General features: G+C 46.0%; 1 protein-coding gene across 1 annotated transcript in view; it reads left to right on the forward strand.

Annotated features, from left to right (window-relative positions):
- Positions 1-24,878, forward strand: part of LOC146784184 (uncharacterized) — a 739,190-nt gene that overhangs the window by 112,705 nt on the left and 601,607 nt on the right. Inside the window, exon 5 of the mRNA XM_085632912.1 lies at positions 8,808-10,187. Coding sequence (XP_085489038.1) covers positions 8,808-10,187 — 1,380 coding nt within the window. The remainder of the gene's footprint in view (positions 1-8,807; positions 10,188-24,878) is intronic.

The raw sequence follows: 24,878 nt of genomic DNA on the forward strand, positions 1-24,878 counted from the left end.
CAAAGTCAGCAGCGTTATTTGTTGAGCCACGTCCTCGCACTATTTGTTTTGCTTGGTTTCAGATGCTACATTTGTCAGTCTCAACTCTCAACTGTGTTTTTTTTTTAAATTATATCTGTCTCCCCCTCCATGTGTATTATTTTTTTAATTTGTCTGTCCCCAACTGCACTCTGAGATCGCTATTTATTTTTTAATAATGAAAGAATGCAGCCCACGCCTAGGCTCGAACCCTGCTCTCCAGCTCCAAAGTTAGCAGCTTCAGCAGCGCCCGCAGCCTGACATCTGTTTTGGGTCAGTTTACAAATGCTTTCACTTTCACGGCTTCGCTGCTGCCTTGTTTTCCCCAGGGAGCACACCACTCGTTCACTTTCTTGTTGTCCTTAGCTGTCACAGAGATGCAGTAGACTGCCCCATCTCAAATAGCTGCAAACACATTTCCCGAATAAAGGCATTGTAGCCATCTATGTAATGTTAATACGAAAGTCCGATGAATGTACCTAATCCCGCGCTGTCTCACGCTCTGCTCATAGAGCCACTGTCACCTCTTCATTAGAATGAATGGCGTCTGATTCCATGAGCCAGTCACAACAGAGCCACCTTCCTGCCGCTGTGTCATCCTGCAGATGACAAGGTTGACTATTTATTATGGATGACACTCCACAACCCAGGGCATCGGGGGCCCAGTGCAGGCTCAACATTAACATCCGCGGAGCCGCAGCCATGGCCCCTAATGGAGCTCCAGACGGCGGCTTCTGCTACGCTGGCGCTATATAGCTCCGTGGTGCACACATATAACAGTGTGCAGCCGTTCGGCTTTTCCACCACCGTCTGCTTTAGATTGATCACGCCTGACTCCCTCCTCAGTCTGCTTCCCTCGTGAAGGTACCTGGGTTGAGACACTGCAGTAAAATGTGCCCTGGTTCTACCGTATCAGAAGTTGAACATGCCCGGGCTCCCACTTTGGGGTACACTAATTTATCTCTCTTGGATAAGTAACCGTGATTGGTCTTTTGCCATCTTATGCGCTTCAGTCAGTTCGAGGGGTGATAGTGTTCTTTCTGCTGTTTCGTGTGAGAATCCTTCGGTCCACGGACTGTTGCAGTGCCATATCTGTCAGGCACCTGCAGGGCTGTGCGCACTGAAGGCAGCACAGTGCAGCGACCCCACCCAGATGGCTTCAGCGGGGAGGGCGTCCGCGCGCGTTCCCCCAGGGATGGGGAGGGTTCACACGTGTATCAATACCCAGGGCATGGTTGCTTTGCACAAATAAATGGCTATATAGCTGCGCAAATATGTGTTTGTGCGTAACAATAAGACTGTAAATTCAATGTTTAAGGTCCAAGATATAACAGTGCAATATCGGTTAATTATTCTATTAACCTCGTGCTTTGATTCACCACTGCTCTCATTCACAGAAGAACCTGTTTCCACATACAGTGGGTGCGGGGTGGCACCCCCTGTGTGCACGTCTGCACTGTATATAACTATCCTGCTGGAAGCTGGAGGTTTTCTGTTTATGTTATTTAAGTCCGCTGAAGAAGGAAGACACTGTTCTTTTTTTTCTGTGGCGTTGTCTGGCAATATGCAGTACAGGCAATGGTAAAATGCGCCCTCTCCGTTCAGCACCACTCCCTCCCTCTACCGCATACAGCAGTGCGCCTGCTGTGTGCACGAGATGTTTGCCACAGATTTTTTGCTCAGATAGGAAGCGGTGCTGTCTGCTTTGGTCTGTGGTGTCTGTGTGCCTTTGGGAGGACCAGTGTGTATGTATTTTGTGAGAATGTGTTTGTGCGCACCTCCAGTGAACGGGTGTGTGTATCGCTGTGTCTCTTTTCATAAAGGGGGAACCCTTGAGGAACGGATGGGTAGGCAGGAGGTGCAGGGGAAGATTAAACTACAATATCAAAAGAAAATACCAGCTGCCTACACAAAAAATATATAAATACGCCCAAAAGGGAAATGGGTCAGGATTGGATGTGCAACCACTAACCAAGACTGACAGTGAGATACTAAAAAAAGAACATTACAAAAGTCATGGAGGAATAAAATGGTCTATGTCTGAATGGGGACTCCTTGACGGGTTAGGGGCCCCCTAATGAGCAGGACCCGCCACTGAGCCCCCGTGGGCTGCCAGGGCCTGCGTTACGCCCTAAGCATATGCTACATGGAATTTTTGGTATAGTGCCCGCACTTTTAAAGTGCTGTATAAAAAGTTTGTATTAGAGAAAATGTTTATTTTTCTGTAACGTTTCAATAATAAACAATGTGTTGCTGTTTCCAGGATTCGATAGCAGCCATGTCTTCTATGCGCAGAGCAGTGTATCACCCAGCACTATGACTTAAAGGTGCGCTTCGCAGGAATGCGGTATGTGTTCTTCAAAGCAGGAAATATACACAGTAGCTGCATGACTTGATGAACTTTGATACTACGAATTGTGTTAGAAACCAGTGCTCCATATGAACGGCGTATTTAACAAGCATTTGCAATGCAATAGGTCTCGCAATTATGCGAGTTTGAGCAATTGACATTGCAAATGACAATGCCTTTTATTTACATTTTAAAAACAAAAACAAAAATAAAAGGCATTGTCATTTGCAATGTCAATAGCTCAAACTCGCGTAAATGCGAGACCTATTGCATTGCAAATGCTTGTTCAACCATCCTATGGAGGGCAGCCTGTCGACCGTTTATAATCCACTTCCGCCCTCGTGATCAGTTGCCCCAAGGTAAGACTTTAAGCGCCCCGGTCTTTTATATGATGTCCACTATGTCCGTAGATATAATACCTGGTATAGTGACTAACGTAAGATGGATCTGCTTTCCAGATCACCCGCGTCCTTGGAATTATCTCTTCCACAAAGCAGAAACTCCCTCATGGCGCCCCGCTACACAGGCTACTTTTACCCTGGTAAAATTCCACTTTTTACCAGCGTCTTTGCTGATGTTGCATTTAAAATCGGACTCAATACCCTGACGACAGGTCTGTTTTATATATTTTTTCACAGTTCGTCCACATTTTGATGACCTAATTACCATAGGCAACGGATCGAGAATTGATCCATTACGTGCCGGATGTTCATTTATACCGCACGTCTGGTGAGCGATCCTTCTATCATTTACACTCCTTTTCACTCGTGTATAACATAGGGTGAACAGAAACGCTCAGTTGCTTGTCTTATCGGATGGCATAAAGAGATTCCTAAAAATCATTTTTCTCTCCCTCATTTCGCTAGCTAACTTTAAAACGACCTGAGTCAACTTGATTGCTTTATGCCCAGCCGGGTTGGAATTATCACCGGCTGAGCGGTAAGCTCAACGTTTTTTTCTCTTTTCACACTCGATATCTTGTTTCACCCCCCTTTTTCTCTCTCCCTCTATTTCTCTCTTCTGTGCCCAGCCTCCACTTGCACCTACCATTCAAATTCCTTCATTTTTACTACTGTCCCTGACTACTTTAGTGCCCACCCACAGAACTGTTTCCTCACTACCTCGTCCCTTGGTTTTTTCCTTTTTTTCCTTTCTCAGACGATCAAGGCATTCATCTTCTATTTACAGGTACAACCAAAAAGTCAGGTTCTTCATTAATATAATTACCTGTGTCCTGCACTTCCCATCTAACACCAACACATGGCCCGGAGTTAGTCACACTCTCACACATAGGGCATGTCGAACCTCACTTCGCTGATCTTTATGTGCACATTACTGATCTTAGCACTTGCCGTCATCGTTTTTGCGCCGGCGTCCTACACATGGATTTTCCCCACAATTTGGTGGTGTGGGTTCCCACTGATCCAGCTGCACTCAAATATGTTACAAACAGCTTCTATTGATGTAGAGCCATGATGTATGTATCACCCCTATCCCTTGTATCCTTTCCCAGCCCTGGGGAAGTCGCAGAACAATTTTCCACATGCGACGAAACAGGTGTCGGCTGGTTTTCTGGTCATTGGCTTTTAAGAAAAATTAAAGGACTGAACATTGCTCAACATATCCAAAGATATTTCTCTCCTTTGATGGCTATTATACTGTAGTGCTTTCATTTATTTTACATACTGTTTAACCTACTATTATGTGTGCCTAGGACATTGTTTCATTGTTTTACATCCTGGACACGAAAATTCCTCCCCACGCCCCCCGCCTTTCCCCACCTCTGGGAGATGGTTGATAGAATGGTCTAATGGCAAAAGAGATGACTGTTTTTTTCTCTCTGTTACGTTGGCGTCATTATTATTACATTTTTTATCACAAATTTTATTGCATTTTGTTAAGATATCACATTGCATGCAACACCTACTGGCTTGGAAGTAACATCATTGAAACAGACAAGGTTACATATATCTCCAGTCAAGTAAAAGAACAATATAAAGTGTCGCATGAAATTGAAAACGAAAAAAAAGCAATCAAAACTAACCCCCTTTCCCCAAGGCCATGTCACTTAAGTTAGAAAATCCGAATCTGCATCAACAGTCTAGAGAGGATATAGTGATGCTATAAATATGCAGGGGGAAACCAAAATCGACCATGTCTGTGCAGACAGGAAGCAGAGAGTGAAGCCAGCTAAGCCAGCAACACTATGGCATCACTAAGAGTACCGCCAACATTTGCGTCATTAATAGCACCAGTAGTGTGATGAACACTGACAAATACAGTCATACGTTTACTGAATTTGCCTTTCTACACCTATTTAAGCATATATGCTTGTAATACACAGACTTACTTCAATATGAGGGAGCTGTACTCTTTTTTTGTGTTCTTCAAGCTTTCAGTACCATTTTGAACTCTTAGAGAGATGTGGTTGTCTGAATGTTTTTTGGTAGGGTGTTACAGTGGTGAGGGCCTAATAGTGATTTGAACCTGGTGGTGGCTTAGGGTGGAAAAAGTTCTGGTTAGTTGGTCGTAAATTCTTGGTGTGAGTGTAGATAGTACGTTAGACAGTAGTTAGTTGCTGTGCCATTTACTGATTTGAATACGTGTCAGGAGATTTTGTATGGTACTTTTTTTGGCAGAGAGCTAACCAGATTAGTGACTGTATGCTGGAGTGGGAATATGCCTCTATAGATTGTACAAAGCTCTGGTTGCAATGTTTTGGACCTTGTTGAGTGGTGCAAAAATAACTGAGGGAGGCCCATTACAAAAACTGTTTCAATACCCCTACATGGCTGTAGCTGGCAATAGTTCAGCAGGTGCTATTCCACTGGGATCCAGGGCTGTTAGGGACTCGCTTCATCCCAATAAGCAACCGTTTATTACTATCAAAATTGGTAATGGGTTCATTGTTTGCATTACTGCTAAGCACAGCCTTGCTACGCTCCTATAGTCAAACCTGCTGAATACTAATGAGTTACTCCGTCTTGAATGGTATGAGATAACTGATTTCTTGAATTTAAAACAATCTGTATCAACCTACAGTTACTCTGTGTTGGTTATGTAGCGATTAGTTTTCGTTAATGCTTTGACTTGACTTGAGGCACGAGGTTTCTGGACCAAGGGGTAACTTTGAAAGCACTGCTGAGGGAAGATAACAAAAATGCTTCTGACACTTGTTTATTATAACTTTTCAGCATGCTGCAGACTTATGTACAGCACTGCTTAAATATATAGGCAAAGTCAATATCTCTAGCTAAACACTTATAAGATCCCAAAGGCGAGACCTATTGGCTATGCCAATGCTTGTTTTTCTTGCTTACACCTTTTAGCTAAATTGAGTTCACCAGTAGACGTCTCTATTTCATTGACAAATTTCTTTGTTTTTAGATTCCTACACCACTCCCTACAGACACAGGCATCATTTATTTATAAAGCACTCCCTTACATGCATGTTCATAAGGTGGAGTGGAAGCTTAAAGAAAAACAAATGGTCAGACTAATACCCAGTAAGTGATTAACATAAGAAATGGGTCTTTAGCGTTCTTTGAAAATTAAGCTCATCATCAGTGCAGTTCCAGTTCCAGTTATAACTCAGGATCTAGGACACAGAAATATCTGCCTTCTCACCACATAACTTTAAGCAGGTATCATTGTTAAGATGGAGTGCGCTACCTCTCAACGTAGTCCTCTCTGGGACATGCGGAGTAAATGGAAAGTAAAACTAGACCTGTATTGTGTAAGGCACAAAGGACATCATAGAGCATCCTAAACTGGACTCTGTGTTTCACTGGCAATCAGTGGACATAGCATCACGCTGCTGTTACATGGTCAAATATATGTTACCCACATGTCAGTCTATATTTTGGATGTTCTGCTGTGTACAACGCAGGAAATCTGAAAGTCAAAGATGGAGTGTATTTTGTAGTTTAAATGACAATACAGCATACTTATTTATCACTGGAGAGAAACAACTAGCTCTTAATAGTCGAATCTGTGAGAAGAAAGCAGATCACGCCTTTTGCACCTGGACGAGAAAGGGATGATCTTTATCATAGTATAAGTCCAGGTTCCATGCTTTGGCTACATACGTTGGTAGTGAACCTAGAGCTAGCTCAAACTAATTTTTTGAACTTCAGCATGATGTCTCCTCCGTACATTTAGCGTACAAAAGCCACTTGTTTATTTTTTGTGTGCCTCTGAAATGCATTTGTTTCTTATAAATTAACCTAAGTGAGATGTTTTGGATATTAAGTTTCAATTTAGAGCTTTTGACTTTGTTTGTTGTGCCCATCAAGTAAATTAGTGCCTATTATAAGAAGGATATGGTCATTTAGATCAGAGATAGGTATGGTTTCTGTACACAGGGGGTTTTGAGGGTGTAGTTAGGACTGTCAGGTTCATGAGTGCACAAACATAATTAGGTATACCAGATTTAAAAATTATTTTGAAGGGCATCTTAATCTGTATGTTTACAAAATGTGTTTGGTCTACATGAATTAGATGGCAACAACCATCGCATTCCTGGAAGGACATTTTGAGGGTCATGTAGTCGCCAGAAACCAGTGACAGACCTTTGAATATGGGAGCAGGTTCTAGTCCTCGTGTTAACAAGAAGGCAGATGCTGGGGGCAAGCCTAGCCTGGATCAGTCATAGAGGAAATTAAGGGATCAAAAACACAGTTGGGGGTCAGAGATGATAACTAAAAACTGCACTTTATCACCCGGCCTTCAAACACATGGCCCCCGCCTACAGTCACTCCTTTTCTGTCTGCTCGCTACTGTGATCTAATGGACTTGCCTCTTCAGTCGACATCTGGGGTATTTATTATCCATTTGCAATAGGTGTATATTTATGTCTATAGTAACCCATTGAAAACTTGTCCATACTTTTGCTTAATTTCGCTTAATCCATACTTGGTCCTTTTTAACTTTCACTCCATACATTATCTGGCCTCTGAATCCTCTTTGAGAATTCTATGCATAGCGCACATGAGTGAATGAGTTATAGGTTATTGTTTAATAGTGCTCACTGTGAGGCTGGCAAGGCACTCTGGATTTAGTGCCTCTAAAAAGGGCCAGCTTCAGTGTTCTAAATGCTAAAGTTCTTCATAAGAGTGCAAAGTAAAATGCATGTCTGTTTATGCTGGTACTGATCCTCGTTGAAACAAAACGCAATACAACATTAGGAAAAGGTTGTTTTTTATTGCACATTGGTGTGTAGGTGATGCAAAACAGCACTTGCGGGTTTGCATCACATTTTCTCAAGCAAATCTAAGTGAGTAATGGAGTTCAGTTTTTCTTCTGTTGTCATAGTATGTTTTGTTACCTTTCTTTACATTCAGAGTCTAAACGTGTTTGGTCTTGTGAACACTTCCTGAGCTTTACACTTTTGCCAATTTTTCCCTGATAAAAGATCTATGCTTGTTGACCTATAGACATTTCTACAAATTATTATCTTTTAGAAATTCAGATGAGCTTTTTCTGGCCAAACGCATATGATGGTCTTCATGGTCAAAATTTCTCGCCTTTGTTCAGTTTTAGAAATAATTACTTACTTTGTGCTGGGTTGTGAGAGATTAGTGCATCTGCAGCTGACAGGAGACAACACACTATCCCAGTTGCTAGCTTTTCAAGAACTGTGATTAGAGAACCATTTAGTATACAAGACTTATTCTACCATACCCATTTCAAGTTCCGCAGCAATTTTTGACTGCAACTCACTTTAGTGGATAAAGCGGAGTCAGCTGGATTTACTGCTGCTTTTCCAGTCATTAACACAGGCAAAGTTGCATCCAGCAAGCCAAGCTAAAATCATCAATATCCATAGGATTTATTGAAGGCTATTGAACAATCCAGTCCTACTGTTTTCTTGCAAATCAAAAGCCTTATTTTACTGGATTAATCTGAATTTGTATCTTCCAATAAAAGCAGTCGATAAGTGGAGGGTAATCACACCTGGTTACCTCCTTCTCAATGTACCCTAACAACAACAAAATTCTTGAGGGTCAAATGACAGCTGGAGTAGAACCTCATTCAAAAGGATCATCAGAAACATTGGTGTCGTTGTGGGTGGTGCATGGATTGGTAGAGAAATTACAATATTAAAATGTTGGTTAGGGTGAGTTGTTCGAAGATCCCTCTAATGCCTCGACATTGCCATTTCTCTTTTATATTTTTGAACTGTGTTTTTGATAGTGAGGTTGACTTCTGCTCTGTTCTTAGCCTTTCAAAAGCATAGGTGAGAGATATTGCGCTGTTGATTTTGGTTCCCAGAGCTGCAGGTGCTGAGCTGTTGTCATTATTCTCTAAAACACAGTAAACCACTCAGAGTTGGTGGTAGATTAAGTTTTGACCAAAGTATTGCTGATTTCTACAGATTATTTTAAGTGTACTCTGAGCAGTGACTCATAAAGTTTTTTTACCTCCTTCTCATTTACAGAAATGGAAGGACGCGATGAAAATGCTTTCATTGGGGCCACTGGCAACACCTCTAACAGTACTGCTGATCAGGATGAAGACAAAGATACCAAAAGGGAGGAGTACAAATGGAGGCTGACACAGCTCCTGGGCACACATGAGGCAGGAAATATGGGATACCTAAGTGACTCGAATTCTGCAGATAGTGTCTGCACAGAGGACTTTGTTGCAAAGTTTCGGGAGGGAATGGTTGATCCAAAAATGAATTCAGCTACAGAAATAGATCATGAAATTGCCCCACTATTTGATTTTGAGGCCATAGTCTTCAAAGATCCTCAGACTGCAGAAGACAATCACCCAGAGGTGTCAGCGGGAATAAACCACATAGCAACTCTTGCAGATAGTTGTAATACTGCTGGGGACACCTTTTCCATTAACGCAGAAAAGAGGCAGGATATTCTGCAGCAGTTTAAGACAGAGTTGCAGAACACTTTAAAGTTAACAGTGAATACCAATGGAGATAAAAAGACGAGATATAGGACTAACAGCCAAGAGTCCTTGGGAGGAAGAATTTCACGACTCAGCCAAACAAATGTTTCTAGATCGCAAAGCCTTCTATATGAGGATCTGAAGAGCAATGTTGAAAGTAGTGGTTTATCAGAAGACTATGCAGACTTACAATCATCTTTTGATTCAGAGAATATGAGTAGTGTTAATACATGCATCCCTGGCAGCCTTCAACAAGGTCGAAAATCTGAAGGGGTCTTGTCTGGGGAGCTTCAACATAAACATGACTTATTGCTGCCTTTAAGTAATCCCTTGACAGAAGAGAAGCAACAATATGATGATCAGAATAGACCTTCAGAAGATAATAAAAATGTTCTTGAAGTCCCCAGTATTAAGCCCCAGTCTTTTCAGGACAATCCAGAAAGTCTTGAAATTCTGTTGCCAGATAACGTTTCTACTAACATATTACCAAGTTGTCATTCATTGACTTCCTCAAATGAGCTGAGAACAAAATCAACACAGATTGATGATGTTGACTCTCTGGAGAGACACAAAAGTTTAAAGGAACCTGAAGAACTTGGATCTAGATCTAACATTTTTTGTGACAACACAGACTTTACCAAGAGTTCTGAAGTGATCCAAAGTTCTCCGCTTAAGGCCCATAATGAACGGCAAAACATAGGATCTGACACATTCGATATCAACTCTGGAATTAGCCGTTCTACTAGAGAACTTAAAGAAGAAAGTACAAAAATAGCACTCTGTGAGATAGGAAAACAGTCTGTACGTTTTGGTACGACATTGCCTTCTGATCCAGTTGCCAGCTATAAAGAGGAAAAGGTCCACACCAATCAACATTACTTACAGAATGGAAACACAGGCAGCATGAGTTCAAGTAAGTGGAAACATCAGACAGTTGAACTCTAGAGGGAATATCTTTAAAAACGAATAACCTTCTAAGTGCTTTTAGAAAACTTCTCATTTGGTTTTCCCACTTTCGGTAGATCTCCTTTGTCTCATTCCGGAGCTGCTTAGATTTTGCCACCTCAACATTATTTCCCCTACACTAATAGTAGCGGTACGGGTTAGTGCCTCCATGTTGAGATTTGTTTTTGTGTTCTTGAGATAGCTGGAATTCACCTCATTCCCGATTCAAGCATTGCTCACATAATGTTTTGCACTGAGAGTAGAATAACCTAATGTTATTTTAACTTTTACTTTTTCTAAGACATTGCTATCTGGTTTCAAAGACTGTGGACATATATGACCCATCTTTAAGCCACTCATTGGAGCTCGGTATCTCAACATCACTCCCTTTTCCTCATTCATAGTGTTGACAGGCAGTACAGTTACCTTTGAATCTGAGACTTTTACTCTAGATCTACCCTAGCAATGAGGTCAAGACCGCCTTTGTCTTGGTATTGGATGTTCTAACCATTTTGGTTAACCACGTTACTTCTCCAAATCCAAGCTGGTGACCTTACCCTACCACAACTATATGACCACTCAACTTTCTCTTCAGTTCCTTCCTTCTGGTAAGAGGGATTAGGAGCGTGGCACGTTGCCCCTCAACCCCTCTTAAAACATGTGAAGAACCAATGTTCTACAATGCTGTTACTTTAGCAATACGTAGTCAGTCAAATGCAAATCTGAAGAGTTCTGTTTTCAGACATTACCCTGTTTGCAGGTGGTTGGATGTTGCCCCCATTGTTTGGTACAGCTTACTTCAGTGTCTTGAATGCTGTAATTAGGGGACCTGCCTCAAGGTTTACCCTTTTGAAGCCTTGTTTTGTTAGGAGGTTGGGATTAGTTCAGTGCCTGTTTCATTTTACCTTTTTAATGCTTTAATTATTCCACATGGACATCCTGTCCATAATTCTTGTTGCAGTTCAGATGGCTGGCAGTATTCTCTTTTTTGTATACCCAACCAAACTAAATGAACAGAAACACACTACCACCCCACCTTATCACAGCCGCCAGATCAGTATTTTAATTGTTACAAATTAGCTTCCCACTATAGAGACAATTGCATGAATTAGCCAAACGTTTGTCATGGATACTTGCTACTCCTCAGAGAAGTCCAGACATCCCTGGAAATTCATCAGGAGAAGCCCAGATATAATGATGCTTTGACGCTATAGGCACATTTTCCAAATAGGCTTTTACGAGTCCATTGCATTTGATAAATCTCTCAACCACTCCATTGATGTTGGTACACATCGCCACCCTGAGCTTGGCAATAAATGTGCTAAACTCACAAACCGCTGATTCTCGATGGATGGCTCTTGGTTAACCCAGCAAATACAAGGGGATGATAGATGGAGCACTGAAACTTTTCAGACACTCGCCCCCAGTCACAGATCTGGGTTGAATCCATCATCATTTTTTAGCTCAATTCGCCACCCAAGTTCAGACACAGCTATATGCAAATCAGTCTTGACCCTGTGGCTCATGGGAACAGTCCACCCCGAACTGCCAAGCCATGTCTTCCCTGGACCGTAAACAAGCATCCTGGGACCGGTTTCGGGCTAACAGCCCTCTTCAGCCAGGTTAGCTTGAATTCAGTGGCAAAGTGAGCAAGGTACCCACGTCTGGGCATACCCTGCCAACTTAGGGCGAACAAAGCAAACACAAGGAGATGATAGACAGAGCGCTGAAACTTTTCAGACAGTCACCTCAGTCACAGATCTGGGTTGAATCCATCATTGTTTTTTACCTCACTTCACCACCACAGTTCAGACACAGCTATAGGCAAATCAGTATTGACCCTGTGGCTCATGGGAACAGTCCAGCCCGAACTGCCAAGCCATGTCTTCCCTGGACCGGAAACAATCATCCTGGGACTGGTTTCGGCCTAACAGCCCTCTTCAGCCGGGCTAGCTTGAATCCAGTGGCAAAGTGAGCAAGGGACCCACGTCTTGGCATACCCTGCCAATTTAGGGCGATCCATCATCTCTTTGTGTTTGTCTTGGTTAACCCAGCCATCATTACCACTGGCTCTCATAGGACACACATCCTCCAATATCACCAACTATGTCACCTGCATCATTGCAGTATAGCTGCACCCTTGCACAATCACGGATCGGGTATCAGAAATTAACTTCTGGGGCACCTCATCTGTTGCATGTGCCATAAGTCCTGGAAAAAAACCTTTTCAAATTATGTGGTATATAATAGGAATGGCTTCTCCAACGAGTAGCTTGTGAGCTACTGGTAGCTCGCCAGATGTCTATAAGTAGCTCTCTTGTGTGCAGTTCAACCTACTACATTAGAAGCTTTTGCTTTCGTGAATTATTATTTGGTGTCCCAAAATTGAAAAACTTGCATTTAGACAAAATGTGTGTATTCTCATAATTCATAAGCTGATGTTCGAAGAACAATGGCTAAAGTTGCAAAATATTATTAAAGCTGATATTTGAGTGATAAATCATGTAGCTTTGAAAATACTTATTATGAATATTATTTTGGTGCCAGGAGAATTGCAGCTATAGCTGTGCATGTATTAGTCAAGTAAAGGCATTCATAACTGACTCTTTTTTACAGTACTGCTGGCAGCCCTGACTGATAGTTTGAGGTAATTACTACTAGTAATCATTTATGGGGTAGCCACTAATTTCATGTTGTTTGATGATGTGGTCACAGTGGAGTAATGTAAAATGATGGGTGCCTCCTGCAGAATTTAGTGCGTGCCCCAGAGACTTCCATAACTCACAGAAATTTATAGCCCTTAATTTGAATGGGGTCCTCCTGGAGGGTGTTCCCCACGCACCTCAGGGGCTTATGTTATGCTTCTGTGTCGTCAGTATTACAACACTAATAATATTAATAGCTCAGGATGATTTCCATTGAACAAAGGCGCCCAGATGCCCCTTCTCCGGCGAGTCATTGCTCTATACCAAGAACCCATTAACATAATATAAGTAGCTCTTATTACAGAGAAGGTGGAGACCCCTGGTGTAGATGTTTAAGTTGCAGGAGCTTATGTCTGTAGATAAGGAAACTAGCTTGATTTGACCCCACTGGTACTGCCAATTTCCTTCTAAGATATTAGCCACAGCACACCTCTCTCAACTAATCCTACTTTGCTCTCAGTAGTCCCTCTGTACATAATTAAGCCTACCCTACCCACTCTACCCATCCTTATTGTTTCAAGCTAATTTTGCTGTGTACCTGGATTCAACAATTTGGTTAAGGAATGTTTAAGGCTGCAGTCGGATCACAGTCTTACTGAAACTAAGGTAGGTTCAGCAATGGGACGTTCTACAACAGGTTGCCTACTATTTAAATAGTAGAAGTTGTAGGGACCACTAGTTTGTCTATATAGATCAGCAATGAGGAGCCTGCAGTCGGCTGATCCATACTTGATGCAAGCTGTTTCCAAGACCTACCCACCATATCCTACACATTGATCTCACTAATAATCTTCTGCCCCTCACTGAGTATCATCCCTTCAATAGCTATGTCAAGGCACATTCAGCATACATGGGGGTCATTCAGTCCTGTGCAGTACAAACTGGGGCATAAGTTTCCCTTCTCCATGACTAAAAGGAAGACATTGTTTCTGGTGCAGTAATAATAAAGGCATGTAACGCCAACTGCCACAGCTGAAGCTGCGTGAGCCATTCTGAGGGACCTCGCACTCCCAGTGGTCACCTCCGAAGACTTGGCTGATATGGGGAGTGACATCACGGTTGAAGAAATAGCTTCAGCCATCCGCAGCATTCAATCGGGAATAGCTGCGGGACCAAAATGCCTCCCAATAGCATTATATAAGGCAGGCGCCGCATCTGCTTCAAATGTACTCAGAAAGTTTACAGTTAGGGGAGTTGCCCGAGAACAAACGCCTGGATTCAATAGTAGTTATTCACAAACCCGGTAAACCAGCGGACCTTTGTGCCTCGTACCTCCCTTTCTCACTCCTTCGTGCCGATATTAAAATACTGGCCAAGCTTCTCGCCTCCAGACTAGTCCAGCACATCTCTCACCTAATGCACACTGGCCAATTAGGTTTTATGCCTGGGAAAAATACAGCACTCAATCTGCGCTGCTTACATGGGGTAATGGGCAGGAAAGATACTATACGAGACGATGCAGTGGTGATGTCCCTGGACGCGCGCATGGCGTTTGACACAGTGAAGTGGCCATACATATTCGCAGTCCTGGAGAAAATGAGGTTCGCCCCCAAGTTCCTAGCATGGACTTGGCTTCAATACACGGGGCCTACGGCACAGGTAGTGGTGAACGGGTGGTTCTCCATTGACTTCTCGCTTCGGAGAGGGACTCGTCAGGGTTGTCCCCTGTCGCCACTTCTTTTTGCTTTGGTTCTCGAGCCACTGGCAGTGTGGATAATGGGAGACCTGCTGACAAGGGGTGTCTGTTGGACAGAGGGGTGAGAAGATCATACATCATTATAGGCCGATGACATCCTGCTATATGACACCTCCCCACGCCATTCGATAGCCAGAATTATGACCATTCTCGCAAACTTGGGCAAACAATCAGGCTACTCCATTAATTGGTCGAACTCCACAGTTTATGTAGTAAGTGGCCCAACCCCGGTGCTACCGGCAGAATGTTAAGCAACGGTATTAGTCTAGGGTTTCCGCTATCTCGGGATATTTGAGATGGCAGATCTAGATCTGTTTTAATCCAAAACATACAGGCCCTGCTGCCACGTCTCCGCAGTGATGTCCAGCATTGGAGAAAATTGCAATAATCGTTTCTGGGATGGACAGTGAAATTCAAAATGATGGCACTGCCTCGCTTTTTATATGCCCTACAAAATACCCGGTATGAAATCCTTCAAGTGTTCTTTTGGGCTTTTGAGAGTGAGGTGCAGGATCTGCTCTGGGATGGGAAACTCCTGCGAATAGCAATGCAGAAGTTGATACGGAGTGGTATGATAGGGGCATAGTATTGCCGCATATCCAGGGATATTATTGGACAGCCCAGCCGGCAGTGATAAATCAATAGGTGCATTGACCGCACAATGAGCTGGCCTACAGGATGGATAGGTTTCTGATGGGCACGGGAGGGTACACTCGGGCATTAAACACCAAACCTAGGGGGAATGTACTCACAGGACCCACTGCACACACAATTACTCTATGGCATAAAGTATATAGAAGGCTGGGGTGGCATAACCTTCTAACTCAAAGTACACTGCTCTAGAACAGTGAGAGGCTAGGCAGTTTTCACACTAGCACTGGATTCAACAAGTGGGACCTTATAGAAGCCTAGACAGTGGGAGATTTGTGGAGATGTGGGGGGGGATTTTTCCCTTTGCTGATCTACAGACGAAATTTGCACTTGCCCCAACTGAAACCTTCAGGTACCTACAAGTTAAACACACTTTAATGGCGGCCATCCCAGCAGGGAGTAATATCCCTGAAGCCTCACCGTTAGAGGACAGACTTCTTACAGACTTTATGGAATGTAAGGCAATCTAATTGAATTATCATAAGCTAATGTATTACTCCTCTGACCCCCTTTAAAACCCTCGTGGGCAATGGCATAGGGATTTAGGTGAACTGAAGGACGAGGATTGCTAGGCAGCCTTGGGTCCCCTAGGGAAGTAGCCATCTCTGTGAAATTAAGACTCATTCAACTTAGAGTCTTGCACAGAATTTACCTCCCTAGAGCTACATTGGTCAAGATGGGTAGAGAATCTTCTGCACTTTGTCAGCGGTCATGTGGGCAGGAAGGAACATTTATCATCTATTATAGGAATGTCCGAAGATCAAACAATATTGGATAGAAGTGGTGAACACAATAGCTAGGGTGTGCAGGGTAGAGTTAGAATTAGAGGCAAAACAGTGCCTCCTCAGTATATGGGAAGGGACTGATCTGAGCCGAAAAGAACAAATATGGGTAACACTGGGAATTATGATAGCAAAACGCAATATAGCTAGGCACTGGGGGGCCCAAGCCACGTCATCACCCGTTGAGTGGAGAAAAGATATGGACTGGTGCATCATTACAGAAAGGGCAGTATATGATAGCAGAGGTTGCCCTAGGAAACAGGACCAGGTTTGGGGAAAGTGGAATACCCACGGGGGAATCTGTACTAGACCCTCTCTGCGACCGGGTGGGGCAGATACGATGTATAATACTATGGGAAATTTAGCTGAGGAAGCTCTGGAGACGGATTAGGAGGATAACGGAACATTGTACTCTGTTTTGCGACTTAATTGTTAAATGTATGACTGGTAAGTCAAAATGCATATATCCAATTGGACTATGTCATTTACAAATAAAAAGATATAAAAAAAAAAAAGGCACATAACGCTAGGCCTCAGTGGTCTTTCCAAGAGTGGACATGACACAAGAGCTCTATACAGCTTCCCCACCTCAGACTGACCAGCGAATGCGAATTTATCAAATGAGGATGACCGGTGCTGCATCATTCATATGCTCTCCTGTGTCTCTAATGTGCAAAAGTTGTTCTTTCTACACTGCCCTTCTAGGTTCTCCAATTTTGCTTTCCCATTATTGCTTTAGTTTGCACTCTACAACAGTCAGGATCCCTCGGTGTCTTCTAGTGATGATATTTTCTATTCAGTTTGGTCCAATCTACTCCTAAGCATGTTATGCAAACAAAGTTCAATATGCCAGCTTTCAAATTAGCACATCAAAGTCCGTACAGATACCAGCTATGTTATACTTGAAATTCACAAGCCTAATTTTCACATATTGTTATATATCTGCACATGTGTATGGACCTCGACCAGCCTTCTCACTATCTTTAGTGTGCTGGCCAACTTCTTCATCTTTCCTCTCACAAAGTGCCGCTCCAGTTCTGCACTTTACCTGCAGAATGTCCTATGTACTTTTGTGCAGCCTACTAATTCCAAGTGCACCACTGAAACGTTGAAACCTCAGAATCAATTGTAGCATGATATATTAACAGAGGTGGAAACCCTTAGTATAAATCTATTGCCAACCAGTGTGACAGCAGCGAATCAGATATCAAACAGTAAACAGTTGTCAGAGGTTGCTATCTATAATAAGTAGCTTCAGGAAACTTTTTTCTTTAAGGCCCTTTTGAATCACTCTGGGCACATTATCTTGATGCTCCCTGCTGCTCTGAGGGAATAGCAACAGAAACAGTGCAGCTTTCTGCTCACTGCTGCCTGTCTATCCTCGCCGGGTGGCAGGGCGATCTCCTGACTCAGCTGCTTACTGATCAGGTGCAGTGACAAAATAGGAGTGCCACACTGTCAGAGCAGCACAATTCACCAGAAGGAAGCAGAGCACAGCAATGTGTGTACAGATGTGGGGGGGGGGCATACACCATAACACAAGCTAGGACATTAGTCTCCCTTCCCAAGGCCCCCAGTTATCAGCCAAGTGTCATATGCCGGACATGAACTGTAATGTCTCAGCCTACGCCTCTGTCCCCAGCTGACAGAGCTAGCCGCTGACTAGGTGCTTTAAGCACCACTTTTGTAAAAGCAGTCCCTACACAAAGATCAAAAAGCACCACTCCGTGATCCTGCCTCTTCTGTGCCTGATTAGCTGTTGAGCTACAGTAGAATGATGAAGAAATATTCTTGATTCATAGCTGCACACTAGTTCTCTCTACTTCTTGGCACATGGCACACTAGAGCTTCTTGCAGTACCTCTTTCTTTAGGTTGGGTTCTAAGAGTCGTGAATGTAACTCTTGATTGTACCAGGAGTGACTAAATTGCCAGCAAGTCTGGCTTCACATGGTCTTGTTTCTGGAGATTAAGGCAATGTGTGACTGCCTGATATTGGACACTTTGCATTCTGCCAAAGAGGTGTTTGGGAAGAACTGTGTATGTGACATGGCTATATAACAAATCTTCAAATGATCATTGATTAAGTGCATTGTATTCACATTTCCTCCTACATTGTGAATATCTGGAAAACCTCACTGGAATGTACTTTTTGTTATTTTGGGAAGCACAGTACTATTTTTTGGTGCATCCGGAGTATCCTCCTACTGATCTATCTACTCTTCACCATAATCTCCTATGCCTCTGTGAGCAAGTTGTTGGACCATGGGGTGTAAGGAAACACGGGGCACACAAAAAAGTGGATTTCTAAGGCTTTTATTTGGTTCTTCTTGTTCCTTCATTTATGAATCTCTGGGCTATATGAAGCCAATAACAAATGTAACAAATAAAACAAAGGGGTCCTCCACTGTTCTTCCTGATTCCTTCCTTCGTGCCGCGGGGTCTTGTCATAGCAGGGTCTCTGGGGCGTCTCTCTTCCTCTCTCTTAGGCCCAGTGTTGGACCTGCGATGGGCAAGCCCAGCACAAAGGGGGGTAGCTTGGCTCGAGTGACAAGGCGGTAGAAGGCTGTTGTGTTAAGCCGGCTATGACCAAATAATAACTCCCTGCACACCACATAAAAAGAAGGACACCACACCACTGTTATAGATAAATACGTTTCGTTTATGTAAAAGTTCTCTGGGTTGGAAGAAGTTCAATTAGTTGATCACATTCACCTTTCTTACATGGGTTTGATTAGCTGTGTACTGGTTGCGTAGGAATAAATGGTTGTACTCTAATAAATAAATATACTGGATAAATATCAGGATTCAATACATTTGGAATAAATATCAGCAATGACTGGAATACATACCAGCAAAACATCACAGTTGCATAGCAAGGTAGATACCGATCGTTTCACATAAATATCTCAGGGTCATACTGGTATCGCTGCCACCAATCAATCACTTTCAGGGTAAACACATTAAGATTGCCATTTAATGCGGAATGCGCGCTCTTACAGTTTTTGAAGTGTTCACGGGTTCGGGCTCTCTGGGCACAAGATACTCGTGATAATCCTTTAGTTGCACTTAAGCATATTGCGCGTGTATCTGGAAGATAAAGACATACAATGACTACGGCAATTACACTCCGCGGCCAGCCGGTTTAATACTACTGCGGCCAGAGGAGTCAGTGCGCTTCTGTCAACGCAGGCGGGGTCTCCGAAGGCGGCTTCAGTTCCCGAGTCCTCAGACCGTTGAACGGGCTGCCGGAGGGGTCAAACAACCTGCGCGCACAGTTCAAAATTGGAGCCGCACCTCAGTCCCGGAACAATGCGGCAACTTCAGGGGAAGAGACGGTCCCACCTCACTTTAGCTGCGCCGGTAAGCGCTCCAGTCGGTATGGCCCTTCTCCCAAGGGCGAAGGGGGGTTCCAGGGGCTCCGCGATCCTCCCTCCGATCTCACTCACGGGGGGGCTCCCGCCCACAACAACAGTCCCCAAGTCACTCGGGCAGGGCAGAGACGGTACTCTCGCCCAAATGAAGGCCAGCCTTTCCCCGCCCCAGCGCAGCACCTCACCTTCTGTCCACGATCAGCGCTTTGACGGCGGTGGGTTCGGAGACGTCCGAACGCCCGCCAGGAGGCACTTAAGTTGAAGGAGCCCTGTCAAGGGTCGCAGTCGCGATCTCACCACTGGGGGAGGCGGGGAGGCTCTAACTATGGCCAAAGTCTCTGAGGGGCAACTGGGCACTCGCTGGCCAGGCGCTGAAGGCGAGAGGTCACTGCTCGCGCTTCTGACTGGAACGCCAGTCAGGGTCCACGCCAACAACCTCGGCTGTACTTCTGCCTGCGCTATCAACTGCCTCGGGGGGGGGGGAACAGGGCAGGTGTCAATCTGGTGTCAAGTCCTCTTCTATGTTTCTTCTCTTCTCCACTTTTTCTCATCATGGCCGCCAGGGACTGGGCCTTTTATAGCCAGTGCCCTGGGGTGCCAGCACGAGCCAGAAGGTTCTAGAACCTTCCCTGGCTGTGTCAATGACATGGCCCTTCCAAGGTGTCTTTTTGGTCATTAGGAGCCACCATACTGGGCTTCCTAAGGCAGCCATTTTGTGTACTTGTAACTCCTGAGGGGATTCCTGTCAGGTTTGCAGGTTACACAAAGTGCGCCAAAACCTCCAAAGGGTCAAAGGTCAGAAGGACTCCAATGGGAGTCACTCTCATAGGGGACAATGGTGTCCACCATTTTAGGGTTGACAACCTCAGTGTGTAATGCCACCGGTTCCGTCAGGCGCCTTGTACATAGGTGCCAGGAACTTGGTGAGCAACTGAGCGTCAAGGAGCATCTAACCCCATGGGTCAACACACAAAAAGGTCCTGGTAGACAAATAAAAAGCGACAAATTTTAGAAGGCACGGGGGAACAAAATAAATCATGGTGTGAGGGGACTCTCAGAAGCAGACAGGTCTAACACGCGTCCCCCCCAGCTGAAAGTGGGGAGAGCTACCCAACCCCTTGGGAGTCCTCAACACTAAGGCGGAAATACCTGGAGAGACCGTCTGCATTGGCGTGGTCAGCTCCGGGCCGATGTTCCACCTGAAAGTCCATTCCCTGTAGGGAGATAGACCACCTCAACAGTTTTGGGTTTTCCCCCTTCATCTGCATGAGCCAACGAAGGGGTCGGTGGTCTGTCTGAACCAGGAAGTGCGAACCAAACAGGTATGGTCGCAGCTTCTTCAGTGCCCAGACCACTGCAAAGGCTTCCCGCTCAATGGTACTCCATCTCTGTTCCCGGGGAAGTAGTCTCCGTGACAGGAAGATCACGGGCTGATCCAGACCCTCTTCATTGAGTTGCGATAGCACCGCCCCAATGCCAATGTCGGATGCGTCTGTCTGGACAATGAATTCCTTCGAGAAGTCTGGAGCCTTCAAAACTGGAGCGTTGCACAATGCCTGTTTCAGAGTGTCGAAGGCTCGTTGGCAAGCCTCGGTCCAGATGACTCTCCTGGGTTGCTTCTTGGCCGTGAGTTCAGTAAGGGGAGCCACGATAGTGCCATACCCCTTCACGAACCGTCTGTGGTAACCTGTGAGGCCCAGGAAGGCTCGGACCTCAGTCTGGGTCTTGGGGGGTTCCCAGGCCACGATTGCCTCAATCTTTGCCTGAAGGGGTTGCACCGTTCCCCGGCCCACCAAGTGACCTAAGTACACCACCGACCCCTGCCCAATCTGACACTTGCTGGCCTTGATCGTCAGACCAGCTTGTTCCAGGGCCTGGAGAACGTCTTGCAGGTGCTGCAAGTGATCCTCCCAACTGCTACTGAAGACAGCAATGTCGTCAAGGTAAGCAGCAGAGAAGGATTCCTTCCCAGTGAGGATCATGTTCACCAGCTGCTGGAAGGTTGCAGGAGCGTTCTTGAGCCCAAAGGGCATCACACAGAACTGGTAGTGTCCATCAGGTGTGGAGAAGGCTGACCTTTCCCTCGCTCCACCAGTCATAGGAATCTGCCAGTACCCTGCTGTGAGGTCAATGGTACTCAGATATTGGGCAGCTCCCAACCGGTCAATTAGTTCATCCGCCCGAGGGATCGGATGAGCATCGGTCTTCGTGACCGAATTAAGTTCTCGATAGTCCACGCAGAATCGCAATTCTGGCGTGGTGCCAGGTGGTGCAGCTTTAGGAACTAAAACCACCGGGCTAGACCAAGGGCTATTTGAACGTTCAATAACTCCGAGCTCCAGCATCTTAGCTACTTCACCTCGGATGCTGGCCTTCACCTTGTCCGACAGCCGGTAAGACTTAGACTTCACAGGTGGGCTGTCGCCGGTGTCCACGTCATGAACACACAGATGGGTCTTACCCGGGACAAGGGAGAACAGAGGAGAGAATGACCCCAGGACCTGGCGGCATTCCTCCTGCTGCTCCGGAGTTAGGGATGGTGAGAGTTTCACTCCCTCCAATGACCCATCCTTTTCTTGAGACGCCAACAGGTCGGGGAGAGGCTCAGTGTCCTCTTCCTCCGATCCATCAGTCACCAGGATCAACATGACTTCGGGCCTCTCATAGTGGGGCTTGAGGCGATTGGCATGCGGCACCCGACGTGGATGCCATGGGGTCTTGACGTCCACCAGGTAGGTAGACTTGCCCATCTTTTCCAATACCTCATATGGGCCTGTCCAACGGTCCTGAAGAGCGCTTAGCTCTCCCGGTTCCATCACCCACACCTTCTGTCCAGGCTCCAGCTCCACTGGGTGAGCGTTGTGGTCATACCACGCTTTCATCACTGCCTGGCTGGCTTCCAAGTTGTCAGAAGCTTGCTTCCACAACTTAGCCATTTGGCTCCGGAAGGCCAGCATATAGCTCACCACGTCCTGGGGAACTTTCCGGGGAGACTTTTCCCATGAGTCCCTCACCAGGCTGAGAGGTCCACGTACAGGGTGCCCATACAGAAGCTCGAAGGGGCTAAAGCCCACTCCCTTCTGTGGCACTTCCCTGTAGGAAAAAGTAAGCAGGGTAGGAGGACGTCCCATTTCCTCCGCAGGCTTTCGGGTAGACTTCTGATCATACCCTTCAACGTCTTGTTGAACCTTTCCACAAGGCCATTAGCCTGTGGGTGATAAGGAGTGGTGAACCGGTAGGTCACTCCACACTCCTTCCACATTGCCCGCATGTATGCTGACATGAAGTTGGTCCCCCTATCAGACACAACTTCCTTGGGGAAACCCACTCGGGTAAAGATCCCCATCAGGGCCTTTGCCACCACCGGTGCAGTGATGGTTCTCAGAGGAATTGCCTCTGGATACCTTGTGGCATGATCCACCAGTACCAGGATAAACCTGTGACCAGATGTTGTCGGTGGATCTAAGGGACCAGCAATGTCGATGCCCACCCTTTCAAAGGGGGTGCCAACGACGGGAAGTGGTTCCAGAGGAGCCTTCAGCTTCGTCCCTGTTTTCCCACTGGCTTGGCATGACACACACGACCGACAATATGCGTCGGACGCCACCCTCATTCGAGGCCAATAAAAGTGGGGGACAAGCCTGGCAAAGGTCTTGTCCTGACCCAAGTGTCCTGCCAAGGGAATCTCATGAGCCAACTCTAACAGGAAGGCTCGGTAACACTGTGGGACTACCAGGGCCCGTGACAATCCGTGCACTGGCGCCCTGGGTTCACTGTAGAGGAGGCCATCCTCCCAGTAAATACAATAGTTCCCAGACTCGTTACCCGCTGCTTGGGCTTCAGCCTGTTGCCTCAGACCCTTGAGGGTGGGACATTCCCTTTGTCCCCTGCTCAGTTCCTCCCTGGACGGACCTCCCTCCACTCGCCAATCAGCGGGGATAGGTAAGTTCTCCAACTGAACCATGTCCTCCTCCGTGGACTCCGGGTCCACCTCCGTAGGTGGCCTATCCGTCTCACGGGGCACGGACGTCGAGATAGGCTCCTCCTGTCCTCTGCATGCTCCCTCATCAGCAGCTACGGGGTGGGCCATTGTTCCAGACTCCGACCCCTGCGACTTCTCCTCCCGAGCAGTCGCCGACCTGGTACTCACACAGGCCCAATCAGGTGTACCCAGCATCTCCGAATGAGTCTGGTATTCCACCTCCTTCCAAGCATTGTGCTCCATATCATTGCCCAGCAAACAATCGACTGGCACGGCGGGGCTTACGGCGACTCGAAGTGGACCTGCAACCCCTCCCCACTCAAAGGGAACCTCGGCCACAGGATAGTGGCCCATTCTGCCGTCAGCCAGTGCGGCTGGATGAAGTACGCCCGGAACCACCTGCTCCGAGGACACCAGATGACTCCTTACCATAGTCATACTGGCTCCTGTATCTCTCAGAGCTTCCCCTCTATGGCCATTGATGGTGACCCACTGCCCATACTTGGTAGTATTCGAGGGCACCTGGATCTTTGGAACCATCTCCTGATCACCCAGGGACACTAAGGTGACTCCCGCCCACTCCCTTCCCTCACTTAAGGGCATCTCCTCCCCGAGCGCTACACTAGCGACTCCCGGGGCCTTTCCTCCAGCGGGAGGGGGTGGTCTCTTTGGGCATTTCGGGTCTCCTTTGTAATGTCCAATACCACCGCACTCAAAGCAATGGACAACCCTTGGCTGCTGACTCTGGCCAGGGTTAGGGTTCTTCTGCGGGTTAGCCTTAGAGTTGGAAAAGGTGTTTTTCCCCTTAAAGTTATTTTGGGGGCCTTTGGAGAACTCCTGTTTCTTGTTATCTCCCCCCTCTTTCCTTAGGGGAGCGCCCTGTCCGGACTTCTGAGAATCTCCTCCAGTCCCCTTCGTGGACACTCGGGTACTTGCCCAAATGTCCGCCTCCTCAGCAAGCTTACGGGGGCAAGTAAGTTTGCTGTCTACCAGGTGTTGCCTCAGCTCGGGAAGGCAGTTCTCGAGTAGATGCTCCTTGAGGATTAAGTCCTTGATAGTCCTCCACCTCACTACCTTGGACCCACCCTTCCAGGGCTTTCTTGGCAAAATCCAGGAAGTCAACCCAATTTTGTGAGCTCAGCTTGTGGCTACCCCTAAACATTTGCCGGTATTTCTCCGGGGTCAACCCAAACTTCCTAATGAGCGCCACCTTCATGGCGGGGTAGTCTACCTGTTCCTCCCGGTCTAGGGCCAATAGGGCATCCCTTCCTGTCGGAGGCATGTACCGGTATAATCCACAACCCCAGTGCTTCTCATGGATCCCATGGGCTCTTAAGGAGACCTCATAGGCTGCCAGCCACTTGGCTATGTCGTCCCCAGCGGAATAACTGGCGACTACGTCCTTTGGTAAATGGGGCCTGGGCTCCCTGGCAATTTCCTTGGACTCGACACCCCCCGGAGTATTGTTAAT

This window comes from Triturus cristatus, chromosome 11, assembly GCF_964204655.1.
Source record: "Triturus cristatus chromosome 11, aTriCri1.1, whole genome shotgun sequence".
Classification (NCBI taxonomy): Eukaryota; Metazoa; Chordata; class Amphibia; order Caudata; family Salamandridae; genus Triturus; species Triturus cristatus.